The sequence below is a fragment of the Lepisosteus platostomus genome, chromosome 14 (genome assembly GCF_059453375.1).
Source record: "Lepisosteus platostomus isolate fLepPlt1 chromosome 14, fLepPlt1.hap1, whole genome shotgun sequence".
Lineage (NCBI taxonomy): Eukaryota > Metazoa > Chordata > Actinopteri > Semionotiformes > Lepisosteidae > Lepisosteus > Lepisosteus platostomus.
In genome coordinates, this window is record NC_142624.1 from 8,027,593 (window position 1) to 8,050,192 (window position 22,600).

Consider the following 22,600-nt stretch of genomic DNA (forward strand, 5'->3'; position numbering starts at 1 on the left):
AAAGGGGTTTCTAAACATTTTGCGCGAACCGGCCGAATCACAAATATAGAATTTTGCGGATGTTGAGGATTTCCTGCTTTTGTGTAACACCAGCTTGTGTTTGCTTTCATCCGAGTGATTCTTGCCAATTGCACCTCTGCCAAAACGCCTTCTGACGCAGTCAAAAACACCTTTTTGGGAGACTCATCTTTTGTGAGATACAGTACTTTGAACGCGAGAATTTTGAAATTTTGCAGAGACTGACGTTATTCTAACTCTGGCTCTGATTCTCCATGTAGAATATGTCTGCCCTGCAGAATGTCTTCATGTAGAAATCTGCCAGGTCCGCAGCTTATTCGAGACAAAGACTCATGAGGTGCTCATTTACACCTCATGAGTCTTTGAGAAGGTGGTGGACGATTTCATTCTTGATGGGGGAAATCTAGCTCTGTGAAACCAATGTTCTTTCTGTGAGTCTTGTTTCTAGAAGAAAAGTGTAGTCTTCTCTCAGCATTTAAGACTGATTTGAATTCAGACGTCTCTCACGCTGGAATTAAATAGGAGTTTAGCGTCGTCTGCACACGGTGCGAATGTTTGCTCGGAGTCCCGTGAAGTGCTGATCTCTGTTTTGCCTGCAGTGTGCGCCGGTGCCCCTCAGTTTTCACCCCCGTTTTCCTGGACTTCAACTTCAGCGCCGCCCCGCTTGGCTCAGAACCCTCCACTGTTCTGATGATGCTCGAGAACAAGGGGCCCATTCCTGTGGAGTGGTGGGTCGACAAAACAGTTACTTGTATTTAAAATTCACAGTCCTTTACCTTACATTTGAGTACATCAGAGCATGATCACTCAAACTAGGGAGAAAACGTGAATGCTCCCAGAATGGGTAGTTTAAACAGCCGTTTACTAGAATTCCATCACCAATTGCTCCAGAATTACTTATTATCGTGGTCAACCGTGCTTTATTTAGAATTGACACCATTGTGTTTTTTTATTATTCTGCTGGGGGGAACAGTAATGTACAAGAAAAAGGACTTTCTGGAGTGGGGTTCTGTAAAAAGTCAAAGAAAAACATTACCCAGTTTATTCATGGCTACCCAAAGTACAGTGTTTAGTTGCCTCTATTTAAGCTTATAATGAACCCAGCGGAAATGGCAGCATTTATGATCTGTTGTTCAGGTCCTTCCTGTTTCCAGCTGACCAGCAGATTGAACTGGAGTACTGGGCTGAGAGTGGGGAGTTCGACCCCACAGAGTTACACGAGATGAGGGTTCAGGACAACAAGCTCTTCAGTGTTTCCCCCCGATCTGGCAAGCTCCTTTCTGGGCAACAGAGAGCAATACAGCTCTCTTACAGGTAATGCAGCCTCTGGTTACCCAAATACATTACAGTACCTATTTTTCACCATCATAGCTTGTTTGAGCCCTTAATTTTGTTTTGACGTTTGCAATTGTAATTTTGACATTTTGTGTCACAGTATTGACAAGAGGAATTAATTGCCTATTATGAGTCACACTCTAACTCCTCTTTCTTTCTTGTGTTTGCTTAATTTACCTTTGAGATGCACAATATGTTACTTTCCCAATTTAACAAGAGCTGTCCTGAAAATATATGTTTGTTCAGCACCAATTAAGCTTGTATTAAGGGTAAACTAATCTCAGTCTTTAGGATCTTTAAGATTTGGAAAAAACAAATATATACTGGGTAATCATGTCTCATTTATACATCAAGTAGGGAGCTGCGTCAGCATGCATAGGCTGCAAAGGAACATGTAAAGGTTCATTTCATCTGAAAAGAAGGGGAAAAGAAGCACAACATTTCAGCTGTGGAGCTTCGGGTGTGTCACTCCACAGCCGAGAAAGTTTCTTCTCTTTTCAGTATGGAATAAACCTTTACTTGTTCATTTATACTTTATCTTAGAAAATATGGTTCCTCAGTGCCCTCCAGTCTCATGTGTTACAAGAATCATTCATTGATGAAACAGGAACAGAAAACACTGGATAGCAGAATGAGATATGGATTGGATAATGTATATGCTGTAAATGAATCTAAAAATGATACCCTGTAATTGCTAAAGCATCATGCAGAGCAAAGCCATATTTGTCATAATCAAATTCCAGAAAACACGAACATAAAATTCAGCAAAAACAAACCGACTACAACATTCTGTTCTTTGGAAGTGCAGTGGAAACCTCCAGAGGTATATACAGGTAGAGGCCTCCAAACTATTCCTGCTTCTTCGAGGTCTGGAAGGAGATAATGTGTGGAAAAATATTTTTAAACTGCGTGCAGCATCGTAGGAAGTTCTCTGAAGACTATCGGCGACCCCAGAAATGAGAGGAAGACTAAAGAAGAATTCACAAAAATCTGAATCAACCACTTTCTTTCCACTGTAGTGTTGAGGCTGTTGAGGGAAGTGGTTTGAGAGGTAACTGTAAATCCATAAGCAACAGCTAACGATCACTGGCATCTGCAGGATACAGTGCTAAAAGCTGCCATTCAACATGTCCTGCATGAAAGTGGCATTCGTGTTGGGTTGCAATGGAAAAAGCCTTTTCAAGGGTGTATCACAAAAAGAGGCGATTCGAATCCACAGACTACATTTCAATGAAAATTAAATGAAAATGGAATGTTTTGGGCTTTTTCATACTGTAAGTGTTATGTTTTGTATAAAAGAGGTGAAGCCTCACGGGGAGAAACCACTTCCACCCACTGTGAAATATTGTATGGTGGTTTGACATCTCAAGGTCCTGGAAGCCTTGTTAAAATAGGAAGAAACCAGCAGGTCCAAGAATCCAGAACATGTTGGTCACACCAAAATGGTTTTCTCTGCCAAGAAGCTCAAACCTGACTGAAAACAAACTGAACGATAATCATTTCAACACAACACAAGGTGTTTAACTGTATAAAAAATACATTATCAGGACTGGCCATCTTAATCTTGCAGATTACGGTTTGAAGAACCATTAGCAAATCTGAACAATGATTAAAAATCCCATAATTTGTAGTATCTTCTCAGATATTCTAGAACCCCATAGCATACTGCAGGAAATGTCTAGTCAGTGTAATCGCCGCCAGAGGAGGATTAACACATTTCTGACCACGGGGGTGTGAATACACTGTATGTGACCTTTGTGCTTTCTGAACTTTAGTAATGGTAAATAGTTTATATGTATGTATAATGTAATTAATTAAACACTTCGAATTAAAATCAAGCAATGTCATGTTAAAAATTGTGTAGTGCTTAATTTAGGCTTTATTTTGAATGCTGTGGCCTAAATTTTAACTGTAGCTAAAAAGTTACAGAAAAAAAAGATATCAGTCCTGGGAGGAGCAACCAAAGGCTGTCTGAAACTTCGAGAAATCCAAACTGACGGGCTTTTTGTAGAAAAAACTAAAAGGTGACCGGATACAAGTATTAAAATTCTCAAAAGAATTGACCAAATCAACCCAGAGGAATTCTTCAAATTGAACGGTAAAACACGAACCAAAGGACACAAGTGAAAAACCACATGGAAGTTAGCATTTAAAAGTGAGACTAGATGGAACTTCATTACCCAAAGGGCAATGGAAGTATGGATCAATAATTTGGTAGTGTTCAATAAATAATTGGATGAGATCCTTGGCTTGATTTGCCACTTACTACCAGAAGGGGCTAAACAGCCTCCTCTCACATGTACATTTTCTCGTGTCCTTAAAATAAAACTTTGCTCTGTGCAGCGAAAATAAGATTACAATAAAACATCTTCAGAATTGAACCAAGAAATATTATTCAATCCATAAATTTCTCTGGTATTTAGTGTTTTTTGTTGCTGTTTTATCCATGAATAAATCTGGAAGGCACCCTATGTTTTCAGAGTGGAAATGTGATCAAAAATAAGATCGATCCCATTTTTCTAAAAAAGGAAAAGCATTGAATGTCTGTGTTTTGACAAGGGTTGCTCTGGATTTTAATTGCTGCCCGTCGGTCATACCACTTTCCTGTTGAGTTCTAATCCTAAAATGTGCACTTGGGTCAAAAGAGTTCAAAATAAAAAGTACCCACGATGCGTAACGGATCATTTAATTCCTCGTGTTGTTAATATGGTGACGTGTCCTTCTAGGCATGACTTTGCTGGCACAGATCGTCTCCCCGTCCTGCTGAAGCTGTCTCATGGGCGTGAGATCCTGGTGAGACAGAGCTGAGGAGAAGTCGGGCACAGCTGGGTGATTCCTGACTTCCCAGGCCTTGCTTTCAAAGTCCCGTACAGTGGAGAAGTATTGCTGTAAAGAATCTGATTTAGTCTTTTTCGTTGACTGTCAGTCGGTGATTTTTGGTAACGTGACAAAATCACACACATTTTGTATTCATTTTTAATAAGTTACTAATACAGTACCTTTAATTTTTTTCAAATTTGGGTTGAGTTCCATTTTACATTCCTAAAGTGGATTAATAGATAACGTGGTAATAGAATAATGGTATTTTAACATTGCTTGCTTCTAGATAGCAGATGCTTAGAAGCAACATTATAGTGTAACTTTAATTTGTGTGTTGCTCATGCACAGAAACAACTATAGTGTTCATGTGTGACCTGTGGTCACCCAGTTGTTAATGAAAGCTCACAAGTGGCAATGGGTCAGGTAACTGAGGGCAGCAGGTCATTCCTCACGCCTTTCTGGGGTATGTAGCTCGGGCAAGAGCTTCCACCTTGTCTTAGTCAGCCATCCTGTTACAATATTAACAGCATTTATATAATAGTCTCTATCAAGTTTGCAGAAGGCTCAGCTGATCAACCATTCTCACGAATGGGCTCCCTCTTGTGTCTTTAAAAAGGAAGCGCTATAAACTGTACCTGTACTGTTCACGTCTTTTTTCCCTCTCTTTCCAGTTGAACTTCATTGGAGTCACAGTGAAGAAGGACAGGCCCTACATACACTTCATGTCCACCAAACACACTTTTGCCCCCGTGGCCACTGGTAGCTTCAGTCCTCCCAGACAAGTGAGTACCCACGCCACTGACACACCAGGCCAGATGCACAGTCAGTGGGAAGAACTCAAAGTAGAAGATGCAGGAGCTAAACCTGCAGGACACTGATAAAAGAGATGCAGCGGGACACCCACCATGAAATATTGCATCTCAAAATCCAGTATTAGATTATAGATTATATCATTATTAGATATTAGATTTGATTCGATATTAGATTATATTCACCTATTTAGTATATGTGTGTGTAAGTATGTACAGTATGCACCCATTCCATTCTCAATCCATAACGCTCCCATCATAATGATGGTATAGGGTACCAAATTCAAATAAAAACATTTATAAGAAATCCTTTGTCCCCTCTGCAATAAAACTGCTCAATGAATGTATGGAAATGTAGTCCTGTTGCCACCTATTTATTTATCCCTTTATTTATGTGTTACATACTGTTGTGATCTCATGTATTTTATGTGACTTTATATTTTGCTTATTCATGGTTACTATCTATCTATATGAACATTCATGAGTGCACGTTTCATTCCTAACCTTGTTCGTTTAAAGTCATTCAGGTTTCATCAATTACATCAATTTCATCAATTACAATAAAGTACAACATTAATTTAACACTCCTCCAACTGGTATGAAGTTACGGGCAGCCTATTTCTTAACGGACAATGTTCACTAGACACCACAGACTTTGCCAGGCCTACTGTATGTGTTGGATCCCTTCCCGAATATGAACTGAATGAACACTGGTGTTTTTGGTAGGTCTATGAGCTGTACAATGGAGGCTCAGTGCCTCTATGCTACCACATTGACCTGGAGCCTCTGGATGACTTAAAGGAGGAGAATTTTGGACATCCCATTTTTCAATGTTTCAATCCCAGAGGAGAGGTGCAGCCTGGGAGGACAGCTGTTGTGGAGTGGATCTTCTCTCCCCTGGAAGCCAAAACCTATACTGTAAGCATGAGTGTTATTATTAATGGTGTTAGATTTTCATTGCCTTGTTAATCATGATCTAGTACTTAATTATACAGTGACTCAATGTAAATGAGTTACAGTCCATCTAGTCTGTTTGGTAGTTCACAGCTAAATGATCGAAGGATCTCATCAGCTGTTTCTTGTAGGAACCCAGGGTTTCGGCTTCAACACTATGGCTGGGTAGCTTGTTCCCTTTGTGTCAAGACGTGCCTCCTGTTCAGAGTTTTAACTGCACTTCCACATAGTTACCACCTGTATCCAAAGTTTGTCTTTCACAGTCTGTCCTTAAGATGTCGACTGCATTTATTTCAGACTGTAAATGCCCTTAAGAATTTTAAGTAATTGTATCAAGTCCCCTTGTAGTCTTCTCTGCTCAAGTTCCTTCATCCTGTCAGTATAGGACGTTCTTTTAAGTCCAGGAATTCTATATAGTGGAAAAACTAACTGTTGTTTTTTCCTTCACATTCTTCCCAAACTAACAATAAATAACCATGGATATAAACCTTAATCCGTCTAACCGTCTGTAACAGAGATTCAACCTTCTACCCAGGAGACTGTGTGTAACCGGGCTCTCTCACGACTTGTGTTTTCTCTGTGTGCAATCTTTCCTCTTCAGCTCGATGTTAGTCTTAACCATTTAGAGACAGCATAACGAGACTCAGCTCCAGCAAGGTGCTGTGCTGCTCCCATGTGCATATACAGCATGTGCGCTTAACCTACATGCATACGTTTGTCACAGTCTTTCTAATAACCTTATTACAAAATCATTTAACCATTATATAGTACAATAGAGTTTTTAACCAACCACCCCATAATGACAGCTACCCTGTTCCAATTGCCTATGAATAACATATCTTGCTTCTTTAAGTACAATTAGTAGAATGCTATCAAGCCCTAGAGAATTGTTCTTCTTAAGAGCTGCTACCTTTAGAGGTTCTGCCTCTAAACATTTACTATTTTATATTGAACTTCTATATATTTCTCTGCCTGAAGCATATTGTTAATTTCTTCCTTGGTAAATATCTGAAATGCAGGTGGTTAATGTTAAGTAAGACGTATATGATCTGATTACAGAAAGAAAAGAGAACATTTTCTTAATTCCACCTCAGTAAATCTCAGAAAATCTGCCCACTGGTAACATGAAATCATGGCTGAACCATGATAATAGTACATTAATACAAAGTTTTAAATGTACGTATGAAGCAGAGATGCCACAGATCTTAGTATCTTAGTAAACGTTAAATGCCTTGAAAACCCATGAGGCAGACCCAGAAATGTCATCTTTATTCACCCAAGTGTATGTTTTCCACTTATTCAATTGAATTGTGTCTTTCAACTTGCATTTTTATTTTGGTTTTCCATTCTTAGTGTTCTGAACATCATCATCTACTAGCTTTTTGCCATCCACTGAATTTCTGTGCTGTAAATTATACCTCATTAACAAGAAATACTATTTCCTCTTCCACCCATATATGCTGTTTTGAGAACAGCTGAACTGACATCATGACCCAATCAGAAACATAGATTATGTTAGGACTAGGTTTTGACAACCTCATTTGCTCATGTACTAAATGGGATTGTTTTATTAGTTAAACCTGACTATGAAATAGACATATAGGAAAGCATTCTGTACCGATATTTTTCCCCTTCTCTTCCTTCAAAGCACAGCTGTTGAAAAGTACAGGTCCAGTTAGAACACCATCAGACACTGACAGTACATTATTTTCTTCTAAATTCTCTCTATTCATTGTAGGTTTCATTTCACACCTCTCTTCACCTATCCTGACTCCACACCACCTGATTGCCCACTCTGCCTGTCCCCTGCTCCCGCCTCTCGCTCTTCCTCTCTCCCAGCTCTTGTTCTCCTGCTACATTACCTTTGCTTACTGCTCTGTCTCTCTCACACCTGAAGAAGGCTCCACGGCTGAAACGATGTGTTTTCTTTCTTTTGTTTTCAGCATGGAATAAACCTATGACTTGTTCCTTTACAGTACATTATGTCTGTCTTTGATTCACTCTAGCAAAAACTGTGCCATGTCATCCTCATTGAGTGTGTTTGTTGATGCTGTATCCTATGGTCACAGGTGGATATTCCCATACACATTCTAGAGGGGGACTCTGCTCTGGTATCATTTAATGGAGCAGGGTATGATGGGAGGGCTCTGGGAGAAGCAGCCCCTCTCAGAGTTGACTGCATCCCATTTTCTGTGCCCAGTACGCAGAAAGTACCCTTACCAGGACAGGTGAGACCTTTCATATGTGGCAGGGCTGATTTACAAGTCAAATTAAAGTTAATTGGCTCAATATAACTTTCATTTTGTTTGTCTGAAATTCTAAAGTCTTTTAGTTGTTTGGCTTTATCTCCTTAACATTTGTACTCAGCATTGCTATTAAAAATGTTGTTCGGCAATAAACATCATTACAAGATGTTAACTTGTAATTCTCTCTTTAGAGGGAGAAATTACAATGAGCTAACCATCTGTTCAATTCCTTTGTTGTGCATTTTAAACTAACAACAATTTTCTATGCCAGGGATTTAATGTATAATGTTTTACATTTATTTAGATCTTTAAAATTACTGACGTTCAAGAAAATAATATACTGCCATTATTTGTTATTTGTACTTTGCTTTTCATGGTTCAGAATCACACTTGATACATGTACACAGCAGACTTAACGTTCCACAAAGTTTAAGACAATCAGATTCATTAAATAAACCTGAAAAATGAAGTGTCAGTCCCAAAATGTAGAAGGACTGTATTCTTGAAAGCTTCTACTTCCTAAGAAAACATTCTTAATACCATTCTTCAGTACAGTTCTTCTGAATTTTCTTTCGATCTGGAGAAATGGCTTCTTACAAAATGTTCACTTTTTGAACAGTAAGAAATCCCTTGGTATTGCTCTCTTCCACATGCCCTTCCTCTGCAGCTGGTGTTCCTGTCAGAAGAGAGCATATCCTTTGGCGACATCCCAGTCTGCTCCACGAAGACCCACATGGTCTTCCTCTACAACACTTCAGAGACGGACAGAGTTTTCTACTCGTGGCACAACACCTCCCAGCATGCTAGCCAGGTCCGTGCCCTTTTCATCCTCATCAGGTCACAGGATTGCTTTAATGGCTGTTCTCCAACAAAAAAATATTTACCCTTTTTAAAAATCTGCCAGTTCTATACGTATAGTCTCTGAGTTTTCAGGTATTATTTTTGCCTAATGGTTAATTAAGCTATCCACACAACTTAGCACAGCGCCAGCAAGCACTGATAGAAACAGTACCATCAACTCCCTTAAATGTGCATTCTGTAGATGTCCTTTTTTATTCAGCGATGACTGCAGGAAACACAGCCCCTTGTGTTGTCATCCATTTCTCTGGCTTTTGAGGTCTCAGTCGATGTAAACTTAATAATGCAACCTGTCACGTTTTTATATTGCTTTCTCATTTCTGTTTCCATAAATGGTCCGTGCCGGCTCCAATACAAATTTACAACAAGTAGTTCAGGCCGGTTATTCTCTAGAGTGGCTAAACAGTGAGAGCAGAGCTCAGGAGCCACAGGTGACACCAGCAGGCCACTTTCTGAGTGGATTCAAAACCATTCAGAGAGCTTTGTAGGTTGGGAAGGTTGGGAAGTCCCCAGGTCAGGTCATGGATACCTAAAATGTTTCTTCCCATCTGTAGATCTGTGAGACTGTAGTGAAAGCTATAGAGATGAAGTGAATGCCAATGAGTCTGCTGTGTTGATGTGTTTTGCACAGGCTGTGCACATACATCCTGAGAGTGGAGAGCTGGCTGCTGGAGACAGCACTCACTGTATAATCACTCTTCATGCCTCTGGTAGCCCCAGCTTCTACCTCCTGGATCTCATCTGTCAGGTATGATAAGTCTGTGATGTACTGTATAAGACACTATGTGATGCTAGATACTTAGAATCAATACATACTTGCTGATATTTCACCTTGTGGAAATTTATCTGTATTTGTATCTGCATGTGAACTGAATCTAAGGACTAAAAAACAAATACAAAATACAGGTAAAAAACAAAAATTGAAAGAACAGCAAATACATTAATAGCATCCATCAAAATGATTGTAAAGATGTGTTTCACTGAGACACGTAGCAAATTGTATAAAAACCAAAAAAGAAATATACAGGATAATAAAAACATTTTAACATTATGTATTGTGATACATGATAAATGCATGAATTTATAATTAACATAATACATAATTAATTTAATTTGGATCACTTATTACTGCAACATATTCAGCGATAATTGTCATCGGAATGACAAATGCTGATGTTGATTAACTGTGAAACTTGGACACTAGTAACGTTTGTCCAAAATCTAAAGCAATACAGGCCATACCTCTGCAACACATGCTTCGTACCAGTTTGCAGATTTCTGTGCCATTGTGTCATGCTGCCCAAATGTTGAGGTCCTGGATTTTGACCAATGTACTGTCTAATGTACTATTGTGTAGTCAGGTTACCCTCAACCATTTCTTATGACCTGATATTTCTAATACAGTGGAACTGTTGATGGTGATGTATCAATTTTGGAACGGTGTTGTGATTCACTGTCTTCCAGATTGTGGCCTATTGTTAACAGATTGTGTCTAAAACATCTTAATTAGAAAGGGCTGGCTGTGAGCACCTACTGTACGACAGCGAGCTTAGTCGAGCTTCCAAAATGAACATGCTTTTCTCTAGAAGATAGTGGCATATTGATTTGTACCAGTGCTCTTCCTTCTTAATTTTCACCAGGCATGACATTCGATAAATTGAATTACTTCATCATTACTTCTGTGCCCAATCATCTCTCTCACTTATGAGGTGATTTAATGTTTATGCAATAACGACACTCAAGCATGTCACAATCACGAATGATTAATCAAAATGGCAGAAAAACCCTTTAATCAACATCTAATATGAGAAAGGTAAGGTCTCAACATTTGTGAGGGTTCGGTGCAGAGAACTGTCATGAATAGCCAAATTTACACATACTGATGTCCATTACAGTCTATGGTATGTATGGTTAAAAGACATAAGTAAACCTCCCTCAATGATAAAGAAAGTACTAATGCATTGACTTTATGTTGATTTACTTAAGATTGATTGACTTAAAAAAAGAACAGTAATCACAAACTTATAGTAGTCAGATAAGATAAACAGCATGAATCCCTCCTCTGTGTCCAGCCTTCATTTTCTCTCTCTTCTCCATGATATGTATGCCCCACTGTAATGAAAAGGGCAATAAAACTGTCAGTAAGACTGTAAAGACGTCTCCAGCCTCTCTCACCCACGCCACGCACACAGACCCTGGACATCTTTCTCATTTTTAAACTATGCTAAACTTCAGAAGTGTCTTAATGACAGTTCATCGTGTCCTCCGTTTTATATTGAAGTACTGAATATAATGTGTTTCTGATGAATCGGCACAGGATCCTTGCAAATTAAATCTGCTTCCTTCTCATGAGAGATAAATGCTTAATTTGTAGGGTTAAAGTTAACTAATTAGGAACATTATCGCAGAAAACATGTTTCACGGGTTGATACCCCTCAAGTCACGTCTGACAATGTTAATGTCGCTGTACTTACTGTAAGAGCTGGCATTGTGCCCAGACATTGCCCAGAAGCCTCTGCTATAGCTAAGCCTGTGGGTGCTGCTTTAAGGTGACCACAGAAGGGGCCCTGGCGCAGTATCGCCAAGACCTACAGCAGTGGGAGCTGGAGAAGGAGAGGCAGAAGAATGAGTTCACCCTGACTGACAGAGCCAACCGGCCACAGGCAGACGATCAGACCAAGGTATTTTCCATCGGCCCTTCTCTGCGGCCTTATAGCTCCACTGACTGGTAATATCGACCATTCTTATTTATGAAGGTGTGGTTTAACTATCTGAGTAACAGCTCTAAAGGACCTGGTACAACTGGGGGGAAAGTCTGTCATAGGTAACTAGAGGGTGTCAAAATAGTTCTACAGTATGTGCATTTGTTACAGTGAGAAAGTTAAACCAGTGATTTCACAGAATCTCTAATTACCTGTTTATGTGAATGTACAGTATATACAGTATATATTGACATCCCATCTTTACTTTCAAAGACACATCATCAAATTTGGTTTTATACAAAAAGCTGTAATTTTGGTCTTGCTCAAATTAATTCAGTTGAAAGTTCATATCAATCACTAATGCAGCACTGTCAGCATATAGTTTGTGTAGGAAGAACAAGTAATAGGTTTATTCCATGCTGAAAGGAGAAGAAAAGAAACACAACGTTTCGGCTGTGGAGCCTTCTTCGGGTGTGACAGCCGAAACAGTGTGTTTCTTTTCTTCTCTTTTCAGCATGTTATAAACCTTTACTTGTTCCTTTGCAGCCTGCACGTGCTGATGCAGCTCCCTACAGTACGTGAACTACTATAGTTTGTGTATGTGTATCAAAATATTCTAATGAAGGCTGAGGTCACGGCAAGGATGATGTTTATTTGGCACGTCGGAAATATTTTGAGACTATGAACAAACACAGTAAAGTAACTAGGACACTGTATGTTTTAAATTCAGTGTCGCCCCATGTGGTTTTTAAGGAATGGCTTTTCTTTCCTCAAATGAAGTCTTGAAAAGAAAGTGCTTACCAAAGCTCTGTATAAGTGTGCTCATACAATGCAATGTCTTGCATGACTTTTTCCCAATAATTCTCATATTAAGCTTTTTTGCCTCTCTTCCCATTTTGCTTCATCGTAGGGATCTAAAAGGTCTGGCCAGCAAATGGACACTTGCGTCCAAAAATATAAGGTAATATCCTGTTGATATGATGTCCGTGTTTGTGTCTTGAAGGACAAGTCCTTCAAATTTACAGTAAAACGGGAGAATAACAAATTTAGTAAATAAGGCTAGCTGGTCAATGTGGTGCGCAATGTTGTGAATTTAGTAAATAACTGTTTATTAGGAAACTGGAGTGAGATCTTGGAATTGGTTATGAAGTCAGATTTCTTCTAAAGTATGGTTGTTAGCCGAACTCCTGGCCTGAATTCAGCTGACTTACTAAATAGTGGCAATTTAAATTCTAACAGCTTCAACTTAAACCTGCCCGCCTCTGGCTTCGGGCAAAACAGTCGTTGTTGACTAAAAGAGTTAAAAAATGAGCTGCTGTTAGATTGTAAGCCAAAATACATTTCAAAGGTTTTACAAGACTTAAAATTGTGTAACAAATCACAGCCATCCATCCATTTTCTAACCCCTTCATCCAGCTCAGATTTGTGGGGGAGGCCACTGTACCAGCTTCACATGAAACCAAATATATCGACGTGAAAAAGTACATATTATATACAGACTAAGGTAGTACATATGCAATGGAAAGTTACTGAGAAAAAGTGTTTTATCCTAAAAATGTTGTTTACGGACAGAGCTGTGCTGCACAAGCAGCTGGATACTTAGAACAAAGTGTGATAGCACCCAACTCGTCAAGAGCACGGGATGTTTTAATAATGTTTATCTCTGCTGCTTGAAGAAGGGAGTACGAGAAACTATTTGAATAACTGCTCTTCTTTGCTTAAAGCAGAAACCTATAAGGAATGGAAAAATACCGCTTTGCCTGTCCTTGAAGTGTTGCATCAGCTTAAAAAAAGATATAAAACAAGGGCTCTCCCTGCTTGCTTTTGAATCAGCTTTCACTTCTCTGTACAGACGGGTGATGGCTTTTTCCCATATTGCAATATGAATAAAGACCTTACTGAGTGAATGACAACACCTCTCCTGGCTCTTCTTTGATAAAATTCCATGACACATATCGGTAGTTTTATGTTTCTTTAAAGGGGAACTGCTGTCCAAATATCACAAAATACATTCATTGGTGGTATAGAAAAAATGGACAAATCTCGAATTCAGCACAAAATCGTGAACTTCCAATGTGATCTGCATGCAACGTTAACAAGTAATGAGTATTTTTCAGCAAAAGAATCTTGAAATTCAAAGTAATATTTCTATTGGGTTAAAAGAGACGTATCACAAGCCTGCTTGTTTTCAATGTCATGGGTCCCCCTCCCCTATGCTAACAGCAGTGCAGTTATAGCAATATCAATTATTGTCCTGGCATTTGGCATGTGTAAAAGAATTTGTCAAGGAAAAGGGTATGTAACATTAAATCTCAGTGCCATAAAAAAATACATATCTTAGTTTCTTTTTTTAGTGAGCTAAAGTTTTGGGGGAAAAAAGTGGCTCACATTACAACAAAGAAGCAATCGATCTTCTTCGTCACCTTCAGTCTGGCTAGTAAATAGACTTTAATACCCAGATCACAATGGCTACAAGCAAAACTACAAGAAAGCCTTTTCAGAAATTGTGAATTCCATGAATTAATAGTGACTAATTAATGACTCCTTTCTCCTTGCCACTGGACTGTTCACACACTAGCAGCAGACTCTCTGAGTGACTGTTCATGGCTGCTCCCAGACCACTCTGGGAATGACAAACTTTGTGCTTTTCTCTCCGTCCGCACAGACCCTCCCCCCGATCCGGAGCCGCACGGAGCCGGGAAACGGCGTGGGCCTCAGCCGATCGGAACGCAGGGCGCAGAGGGAGGCGGGCCGGCTGTGGCGGAGACCCGAGGCTCCCCGACCCTTCCTTCTCCACCTGGGGGTGATGGCTTGTTCCCACTCTCTGCAGGAGTTCCAGAGCAGCTTCCCCTCCCGGCTGCACACGCACTACATTCACAGGTCAGGGAGAGGGGGGAACGGTACAGCGCCAGCGTTTGTAAGGCCCTTTTATTGAGCGCCCTACCAAATAATTAGAGAGCACCCCTTTTAACCAGACAGATCCCCATCACTGGTGATTACAGCTGCCAAATAACACTGCATCAATTTTGCTAGATTTCGATATGTGTGGAGATAAGAGCGTCGCTCCAACCATGCACTCCAGGTGTGCAGTAGCTGAAAAAAATGTATGAGAGACGGAGAGCAGGTTAGAAGCTTTTTGCCGCCAACAGTAAATTCTGTTTCCCGTTCGTGGTCCTTTTAGTTCCTATAAGCTATCGAAGCTTTCTAAATTAACACATTAGCCAGGTTTGCTGTTGTCTTCAGCGGTGCAGCAGAGGAACATGCATCAGTAATCGTGTGTCTTGCAAAGTCTTGTTCACCAAAGCACAATAAGGAAAATGCCAGGTACTACATTACGGTCCTCAGAAAGTATAAGACATACCGTATGCCAGGCCATTCCCTCTACTTAAGACATATTCTCCAATATTCAGTGTCTACAGTATATATGTTGCAACTGGGGCAGGATGGTGGTGCACCGTTAGCATTGCTACCTTGCAGCACTGATACCCTGGGTTCAAGTCCTGGAGTGCTGTCTGCTTGGAGATGATGTGTGTTCTCCCAGTGTTTGAATGGGTTTCCTCCAACTGTTCCTGTTTCCTGCCACAGTTCAAAGACATTCTGGTACGTTAATTGGCTTCTGCGAAAACTAGCTGTGGAGTGTGTCTATACAATTGGAAACACTGTGTATGTGCAACTTAGACTTCTTTAAAGGGTTGTGGGAAACTGGAACACAACTATTCAAACATGCTGTTGAAGTTAGATAATAAGATCCTCAGTTATTCACCTCAATGTGCTCCTGAGAGGCATTCAGCTGTAGAGACCGGTGCAATTTCTGATCATTATCTATGGTTGGAGTTGTTCTCGGAGTGAAGATCTGGTGAGCCCCTGGCTGGACCAGACCACTGGTGGGTTTCACTGTAACCACAGGACAGTCCTTTGTGTCCAGATTGAAAATGATGGGCAGCTCCCCAGTATTCTGGAACAGAATGGATTTGTAGGACTCTTGGTTCAGGACTGGGAACACCTGAAAAAGTGGGAAAAACATGTTACTCACAGGTCAAGATGGAGCTTTTTTTACTACTGTCTTTTATTACATCTGCATGGAACCAATAACCTCAGAAATTTCAAAGCCAGAGTCAAAGCTTTGAAACCACCCCACAAACATTTGTATTTGATGTATGTTTATGTTATGAGAACATTGTTTTTACTTATGATCTCTATCCACTTGTGGCTCAAAAGTAGAAATATATTTCAAGTAACAGACAAAGATTTTACTTTTAAATATTCAGTTAATAGTGTAACTGTTGGCATGACAGGACCATGACATGACTGGAACAGGGACAAGCACAGTTCAGAAATGGCCACATTTACGTATAATGTTATATTTCACTCTACAATGTCCTTATCAAATAAAATAGCCCACATTAAATTGGCCCTGGTGCGAGGTGTGAGTGAGTCTTTCTGTGTCCGTGTCTGCCCTGTGATGGACTGACGTTCTGTCCAGGGTGTACCCTGCCTTGCGCCCCTTGCTTTCCAGGATAGGCTCTGGCTCCTTCACGAACCTCTATTTTAAAAAGAGTAGTTAGAAAATGGATGGATGGATGTTGCAGCATATAGACTAAGGTTGTACAGTATACAATACGAAATTAATGTAGATAAAGCACAAATGATATGATCTAATTCCATATTTTGGCTGCTGCATATATACAGTACATACATAATGATTTGGCATTTCCTAAACACTTTAAAATGGGACCCCTAGTTTCTCTTGGGAGAAAAGGAGGTTTGGTTACTCTTGAGGCTGATCAGATTAAGAATGTCTTCATTGATATTCTCCTTGCAGGCTGATGAAGCCCAAGCTGGTTCCTTCGCCTTCAATACAGACTGAAAGAGCAGACCCCAGAGCGGGTCTGTCTGTCTGCAGCGGGCCAGAAAAGGAAATTGTCACCGGCATCTTGACCTCATTGATCAGGTAACATAGTCTTCAGTAAACTGGCTAAGGACTTGTGAGACACATAATCTCAGGTTTCGTAGTATCATAAGTGATCAGTACACGGTGTAGGACATGCAGTTACCCCATTGGACTGACTGGAGTCGGGTACCATGGAGCAGTATTCCCAAGCCCTGTCCTTGGGTGTCACTGTGTCCAATAGGGTTCACTCTAACTGAGCTCATAAATCACCGTACATAACTTAAATCACTGTATCAGTAAACTGGTGATTGGTTTAGTTATTTAAATGTTTCTTGGTCCTTGATTTCAAAATGAATCATTTCAAAAAACCTTAAATGGTCCAAAGACATTATACAGACCTTTATGCAATTTTGCAGTCTTGTTTTTAAGTTTGTTCCCTTAATTCTATTTCAACAGCTTGTAATAGACTGATTTCTGGTGAATGTATCAAACATTTCCACCCTAAGTGTTATTTTTTTCTCCTCTGGAGGTCCAGTTGATTCAATTTCTTTGTGTTCCACGATGCTAACATGATGCACTCGTGGTTTCTAAAATCATAAGAACGTTAAAAAGGTACCGAACCAGAGACGTTAATTAACCTGTAGTAACAGACAAATAAGTTTGGGAACCTGAGACGAAGTTTAAACAACTGAGTTTATTGCATGGAAGGAACAATAAGACCAAAGTATTGCTCGAAATATAGGTACAAAACTTCCAGTTTATATAGCAAATTTCACCTGCTTCTGACGCAAATTGTCACCATGGTAATGGGGGGCCCCCTATGTTTGGACATTCCTAAGACCTTGAACACTTTTAATGGTTGGTTTTATCTTTCCTTAGTTGGGGGGGGTCTTTATCTTGCACTTGGAATTTCATATCAATTAATTCCCATCCCACCATAACTCAAAGGTGCCTAAGCATGGACTGTCTTGTGTTACAAGAAGTCTTTGTGTAGAAAGAAATCAGTTAACCCCCTTTTCACATCTTACATCTTTCTTCAAGCCCAATTCATGTGGTTGCTTGAACATTCCTCGTTTTAAAATCTGCACCTACCTAACTGCATATCCTACTGTATATTCCTTTTTTTTGCTTCCCCAAAGAGTCTAGAAAATGAATTCGAAGCATCAGCACAGACACTGAAGTCTGGGAACCGCCCCCCCAATCAAATCATTTTTTGTAACTCACTGCAACGTACACATAATAATCTAGATGTTTATTGACTTGTCTCTTCTGGGGATTGTAAGGAGCCTACTGGATGATCCTCAGTTCCAGCAGTCCCTGACGGACAGCCTGGCCGAGCCAGTTCCCTATTTCTGCCAGCTGAGCAGCCCCCGAACTCCTACACTGGCACCACAGCAGGAGGGGCCTGACCAGAGGGGCCGCTCTTTAAATTCTTCCCCACTGCCCCGGGATACCCTCAGGGACGATCTGCCCAGTGCGGTGACAGCAGAGTCTCAGCCCAGTGAGGCAGATTCCCAGGATATCAAACAGCAGGAGTACCGACTGGAGATGCAGGAGGCAATCAAGAGGTAAGGACCTCAAAGATTCAATTTCTTTGTGTTCCACGATGCTAACATGATGCACTCGTGGTTTCTAATATCATAAGAACGTTAAAAAGGTACCGAACCAGAGACGTTAATTTAGCCTGTAGTAACAGACAATCTAAAGTCATTTCTTGTGTCCTGTTCCTGACGTGACTTGTACCTGGAGTCCTATAGCTTCATTTTGAGACTGTTGCCACTAGGATGTAACTATTACAAAAATGCTCTGTTCGTTTTCTGAACCTTTATTCACTATTTAAGAATGACAACATGAAACTGCTGCCACTACAGTTACAACCTGTACCTGCGGCCATCTTGCTGTGACGTACTCTTATAATCAGGATGTAATTAAGAGGATATCTTTTTTTTAATTTCAAAATCCTCTAAAATGTGAGTCTAAAATTAGGAGTTTATAATTTGGGAAAAGCTGGCTATGCAGGAATGGAGAAGAGCTTAAAAGTAGTGAATTGGAAATAGAGGGACGCAGAGTCAGTAGAAGAAGGATGGTTAATAATATAATAAAGGCTCAAACTGAGTCCAGTCCTTTAACAACTCAGCTGAAGGTCTGATCTCCTGGGTGGCACTCATGAAAAGTCAGCAAAAGGTGTTAAAAAAGAATGCTTTTTGGGTTTCCTTGTCTTCAGGCTCCCAGAGTTCTGTGATCTGGCTGAGGAGATTCTCGTGAACACACTTCAGAACATTCTTATTGAGGCTTGTGTGGGAGAGGTGGTTCTGACAGCAAGGCCGCGGGTCATAGCGCTGCCCCCATCCACATCTAGGTAAGTGTTTCCCTGGCCTCGTGTGAAAAAAGGAGTAAGGGTTGGTCATGGGCAGCACGGTGACACAGTGATTAGGATTGCTGCCTCACAGCGCTGGGGCTCCGGGTCCAGTTCTGGACCTGGGGTGCTGTCTGTGGGGAGTTTGTATGTTCTCATGGGTCTCATATGCTAAAATCAGCCGAACGTCTTTCATACTTCCTCCAAATATGTATCTAGTCAGGCTACATAAAAGTGCTTAAGACTCAATATCATTCATTTTGTTTGAAATGTAGGAGGTCATCACAGGGCAGTTCTTCCAAAAGGTCACCTCGGTCCCAGGCACTCAGCGCAGTGACGTCGGGAGAGAGAGGAGGGGGACATAAGGCCCAGAGTCTGGAGAGACCGGCGGGAGAGCCTGTGGTCTGAGCCCCCGCGTACCACCCTGCTACCAGACTGGAGTCACATTCTCGAGTGCACGCTGTAGACCTGAAGCTGAGGGCGGGGCATCACCTTAACGTGTCTTTCTGGCGCACTTTTATTTTATTAAATAAAACACAGAAATCAATCAATCCTGGAAAACTGTGCATTTTTGCTGAACATAGGTGCAGTGATGTGTATTGAATATTTAATTACTGCCTACAGATTTTATTTTACCTTAAAAAAGGGAACTGTCTATCCAAACAACACATCATCAAAATCATTTGCGTAGAAAAACACAAACTATTTCCTTCCTCTTCATGGTTAAGACTCAATGCAACTATTTAATCAAAGACACACTACGGATTATTAAATAAATCTTTTCTTAACACCCTGTCAGAAAAGTGTACAGTTCGAGAGGCTGGTCAAGCATTATTCTTTATGTGTACGTATTTTAACAATAAAACTTAAAAATTCAACTTTTAGAACCTAATTTTTATTGTGCGATTAGTTTGCGTTATTTCTACAGGTCGTTCCAACAATTCTGTCAATTCGGAGTAATTCGCTTTATTACAACAGGCTGTCGCTACATTCATGTGTACGGAGTGCTGTAAAAGTAAACCTTGTGCATTTTCAGGAGTTGCGATTTGTCTTCTGAGAGTGTTTTCCGATTAAGGTTTGTGGATCATGACCGTTCGCAGCAGCTGGGTCTTTACATCTTTGACAACGACCCTGTTTTTCTGAAGATTGAGCTCCTCTGGCCACTACAGTACAGTATATCCCTGCTCCTTCAATATCCCCGCTATCCTACGAGAGTCACCAGTGCAGGGGCCCCTCACAGTATCAGAACTAATGTTCAAGTGACACCCAAATGCGACCGGACACACGCAAGACTCAAGTTCCACTCACTTTATACAGTATATACGCCTTGATGTTTCAGTTTCAGCTTACCAAAATAATATTGATCTCTCAGAACCCTATGTGTGTTAGTACATTAGGTGTACTAATGATGACACGTTTCTTCAAAATGAGAGCATGAGACGTACTGTAGGCCTATTCTAGTGTGAGAAATTGAGAATATTTTTTGTACAGAGAGGAATTGTTTCAGCAAGCAAGATCGTGCTGGTTGGTATTAATGTAAGTTACGGAACAGCTTACAAGCCACGGGAGGATATATAATCAGTTCAATGGGGACCCTGGGGCCCAGCAGAAGGGACAGCTGGACACACGACCTTACAGCCAGGGAGAGGAGGTCTCCTGTGTGGTCCAGACTGAGCTCCCCCAACACAGGTACTGAGCAGCTCACAGATAACAGCTCCATGATCTCAGTGGGAATGGAGTCAAACCCCTCTACTTACTGAAGCCAATTGTCCAGATTTATTCAAGTGTCAATTAATCACTGTTGCAAGATCATGTCGTCAGTCCTAACTGTATCACCAACCATTGTCATAGTCTAGAAGGTTTATTTTTGTTGTTATGTTACAGCCAAGTCCAACTGTAATGTGAACGTTTAGCTGACTGCTACTGTATATTTCTTGCTGTCCTTGCAAAGAAAAGTGGGCTTTATTATCAATGACCCTCATCATCTTACCTGAAGTGTTTTATTCTAGACTTCCCATCTCCTGTTAGTGATGATGGGAAGAGCATCATTCCAAGATCATCTTCCCCTGCTCTTTACTGACCCCAGTGTCTCCACTCTGTTCTCAAACAGCCCCAGCAGCGCCCAGCAGTCTGCTCCTGACAGAGGAGGAGCTGCTGATGGGCGTCAGGTCCAGGAGAAGACCAGCCCCAGGACCTCTTCTCCTGGCCTGCCTGACACAGAGCTTTCTGGGTCAGACACTCTCGCAGCTCACAACAGGCATGTCTTCTACTGTTATACTCCTCTGTATAAGAACAATCATAGGTATAAATAAATGCTGCATAATAAATGCAAAGAACTTAAGATCATAAGTCATAGCTCCTGGAGGAATTCAGTAAACTCTAAAATAATCTCCATTTCCAGCTAAACCATGTTTTACGCACTTGAGGTTTTAAAATATTTGATATGTTGAGAAAGGTAATTAATGCCCTGCTCCTCATGCAGTATCAGTGTGTGAGACTGATAGTCACAGCCTGAGCTCTAACTGCTGTGTTTCCTGTGTTGTGTCAGTAGCAGGAGTGCTGACAGGGCGCCCCCAGGTGGTGAGCAGCAGCACACTGAGAAGAAGAGCAGCTCAGCTCTAGGTCTGTATGTCCTGTCCTTCTGTCTGCACACTGTGCAGCCCAGCAGAATGTATGAAGAATGTCTTTCATGGCAAATAAATCATAAAGCACCATTCTAATGGAATTTTGCTACACCAGAAATAAATTCTACTTAAGGTTCCACAATTTATGTTTTGCTTTCTTTTTTTTAGGAGGGGGCAGAGACCAGCAGCCCTCTTCCTCACTTGACAGGTACCAAATGTTCATTTCAACCAAAAGAGCTGACTGAGCTCTTGGTGCAGCACTCATGAGAAAGTCAGAAGGTCTCAGTTATTCCTTTCCAGTCATTGTAAGAAATAATATTTCATGATGTCAGTTTACACTGTGAACACACGCTGTTCCTTTCCAGCTCCAGTGTCGTGTGCTGCTCTCCCCACTCTGAAAGGACAGCGCCTCCTCTCAGCGTCAGAGCGCCCTTCAGACCACCCAGCTCCTGGGGTAGTGAACCGCCCGTTCAGACAGTTCTAGGAGCGGATTCACACACTCATCACAAGAAGCCATGACCAGCGTTGCTTCTCTTCTGAGTGCCTTGATTTTTATAAGTGAGCTTACTTCCACCAGCAAGCAATGGCCGATAAAAGTAATAACATCTCTGTTGCTTTACTTTACTTTTGCAGAACTGCAACGAGGGACATTTAGTGAAGAATATATTCAGAAATCTAGCTTGATTGACTGACATCTTCTTTCTGATCTAGCTAGGATCACATTTTGTTATATCCACTATTCAAAACCGACAATATTTCAAACTGTGAGAACCATACTTTAATAATATGAGGAACACATGACAGGAAGTGCCCAGAGTGCTTTGCAGTCTCTGCTGCAGCAGGGAGTGAAGGAACAGGGCAGCTCCAGGTCCCCTTAGTGCAGCTCAGACTCCAGCCTGTCCCAGGGCTCCCTCAGTTGACCCTGTCCTTCTGTCCACAGGGTCCCCAACCTGGGAAACAGCTGCTACATCAACGCTGCCCTGCAGT

The 22,600-nt window shown here is 41.0% G+C and overlaps 1 protein-coding gene and 1 long non-coding RNA gene across 4 annotated transcripts in view; both read left to right on the forward strand.

Annotated features, from left to right (window-relative positions):
• Nucleotides 1–19,867, forward strand: part of cfap65 (cilia and flagella associated protein 65) — a 54,090-nt gene extending 34,223 nt beyond the window's left edge. Inside the window, exons 19-33 of one of the 2 annotated variants that reach the window (XM_088606842.1) lie at nt 618–746; nt 1,156–1,332; nt 4,080–4,146; nt 4,845–4,955; nt 5,709–5,900; nt 8,006–8,164; nt 8,850–8,993; nt 9,672–9,788; nt 11,590–11,721; nt 12,653–12,703; nt 14,408–14,622; nt 16,565–16,693; nt 17,917–18,201; nt 18,858–18,992; nt 19,265–19,867. In XM_088606842.1, coding sequence (XP_088462968.1) covers nt 618–746; nt 1,156–1,332; nt 4,080–4,146; nt 4,845–4,955; nt 5,709–5,900; nt 8,006–8,164; nt 8,850–8,993; nt 9,672–9,788; nt 11,590–11,721; nt 12,653–12,703; nt 14,408–14,622; nt 16,565–16,693; nt 17,917–18,201; nt 18,858–18,992; nt 19,265–19,397 — 2,176 coding nt within the window. In that variant the 3' untranslated portion in view covers nt 19,398–19,867. The remainder of the gene's footprint in view (nt 1–617; nt 747–1,155; nt 1,333–4,079; nt 4,147–4,844; nt 4,956–5,708; nt 5,901–8,005; nt 8,165–8,849; nt 8,994–9,671; nt 9,789–11,589; nt 11,722–12,652; nt 12,704–14,407; nt 14,623–16,564; nt 16,694–17,916; nt 18,202–18,857; nt 18,993–19,264) is intronic. The other variant, XM_088606843.1, reaches the window with a different exon arrangement.
• Nucleotides 19,868–20,573: 706 nt separating this feature from the next.
• LOC148648840 (uncharacterized) lies at nt 20,574–21,772 on the forward strand. Of its 2 annotated transcripts, none has more exons than XR_015926485.1 (3): nt 20,574–20,678; nt 21,100–21,291; nt 21,541–21,772. It is a non-coding gene; the product is annotated as an uncharacterized LOC148648840 (long non-coding RNA). The 2 variants fall into 2 exon arrangements; XR_015926484.1 differs by having other exon boundaries at nt 21,538–21,771.
• The last annotated feature ends 828 nt before the right edge of the window (nt 21,773–22,600 follow it).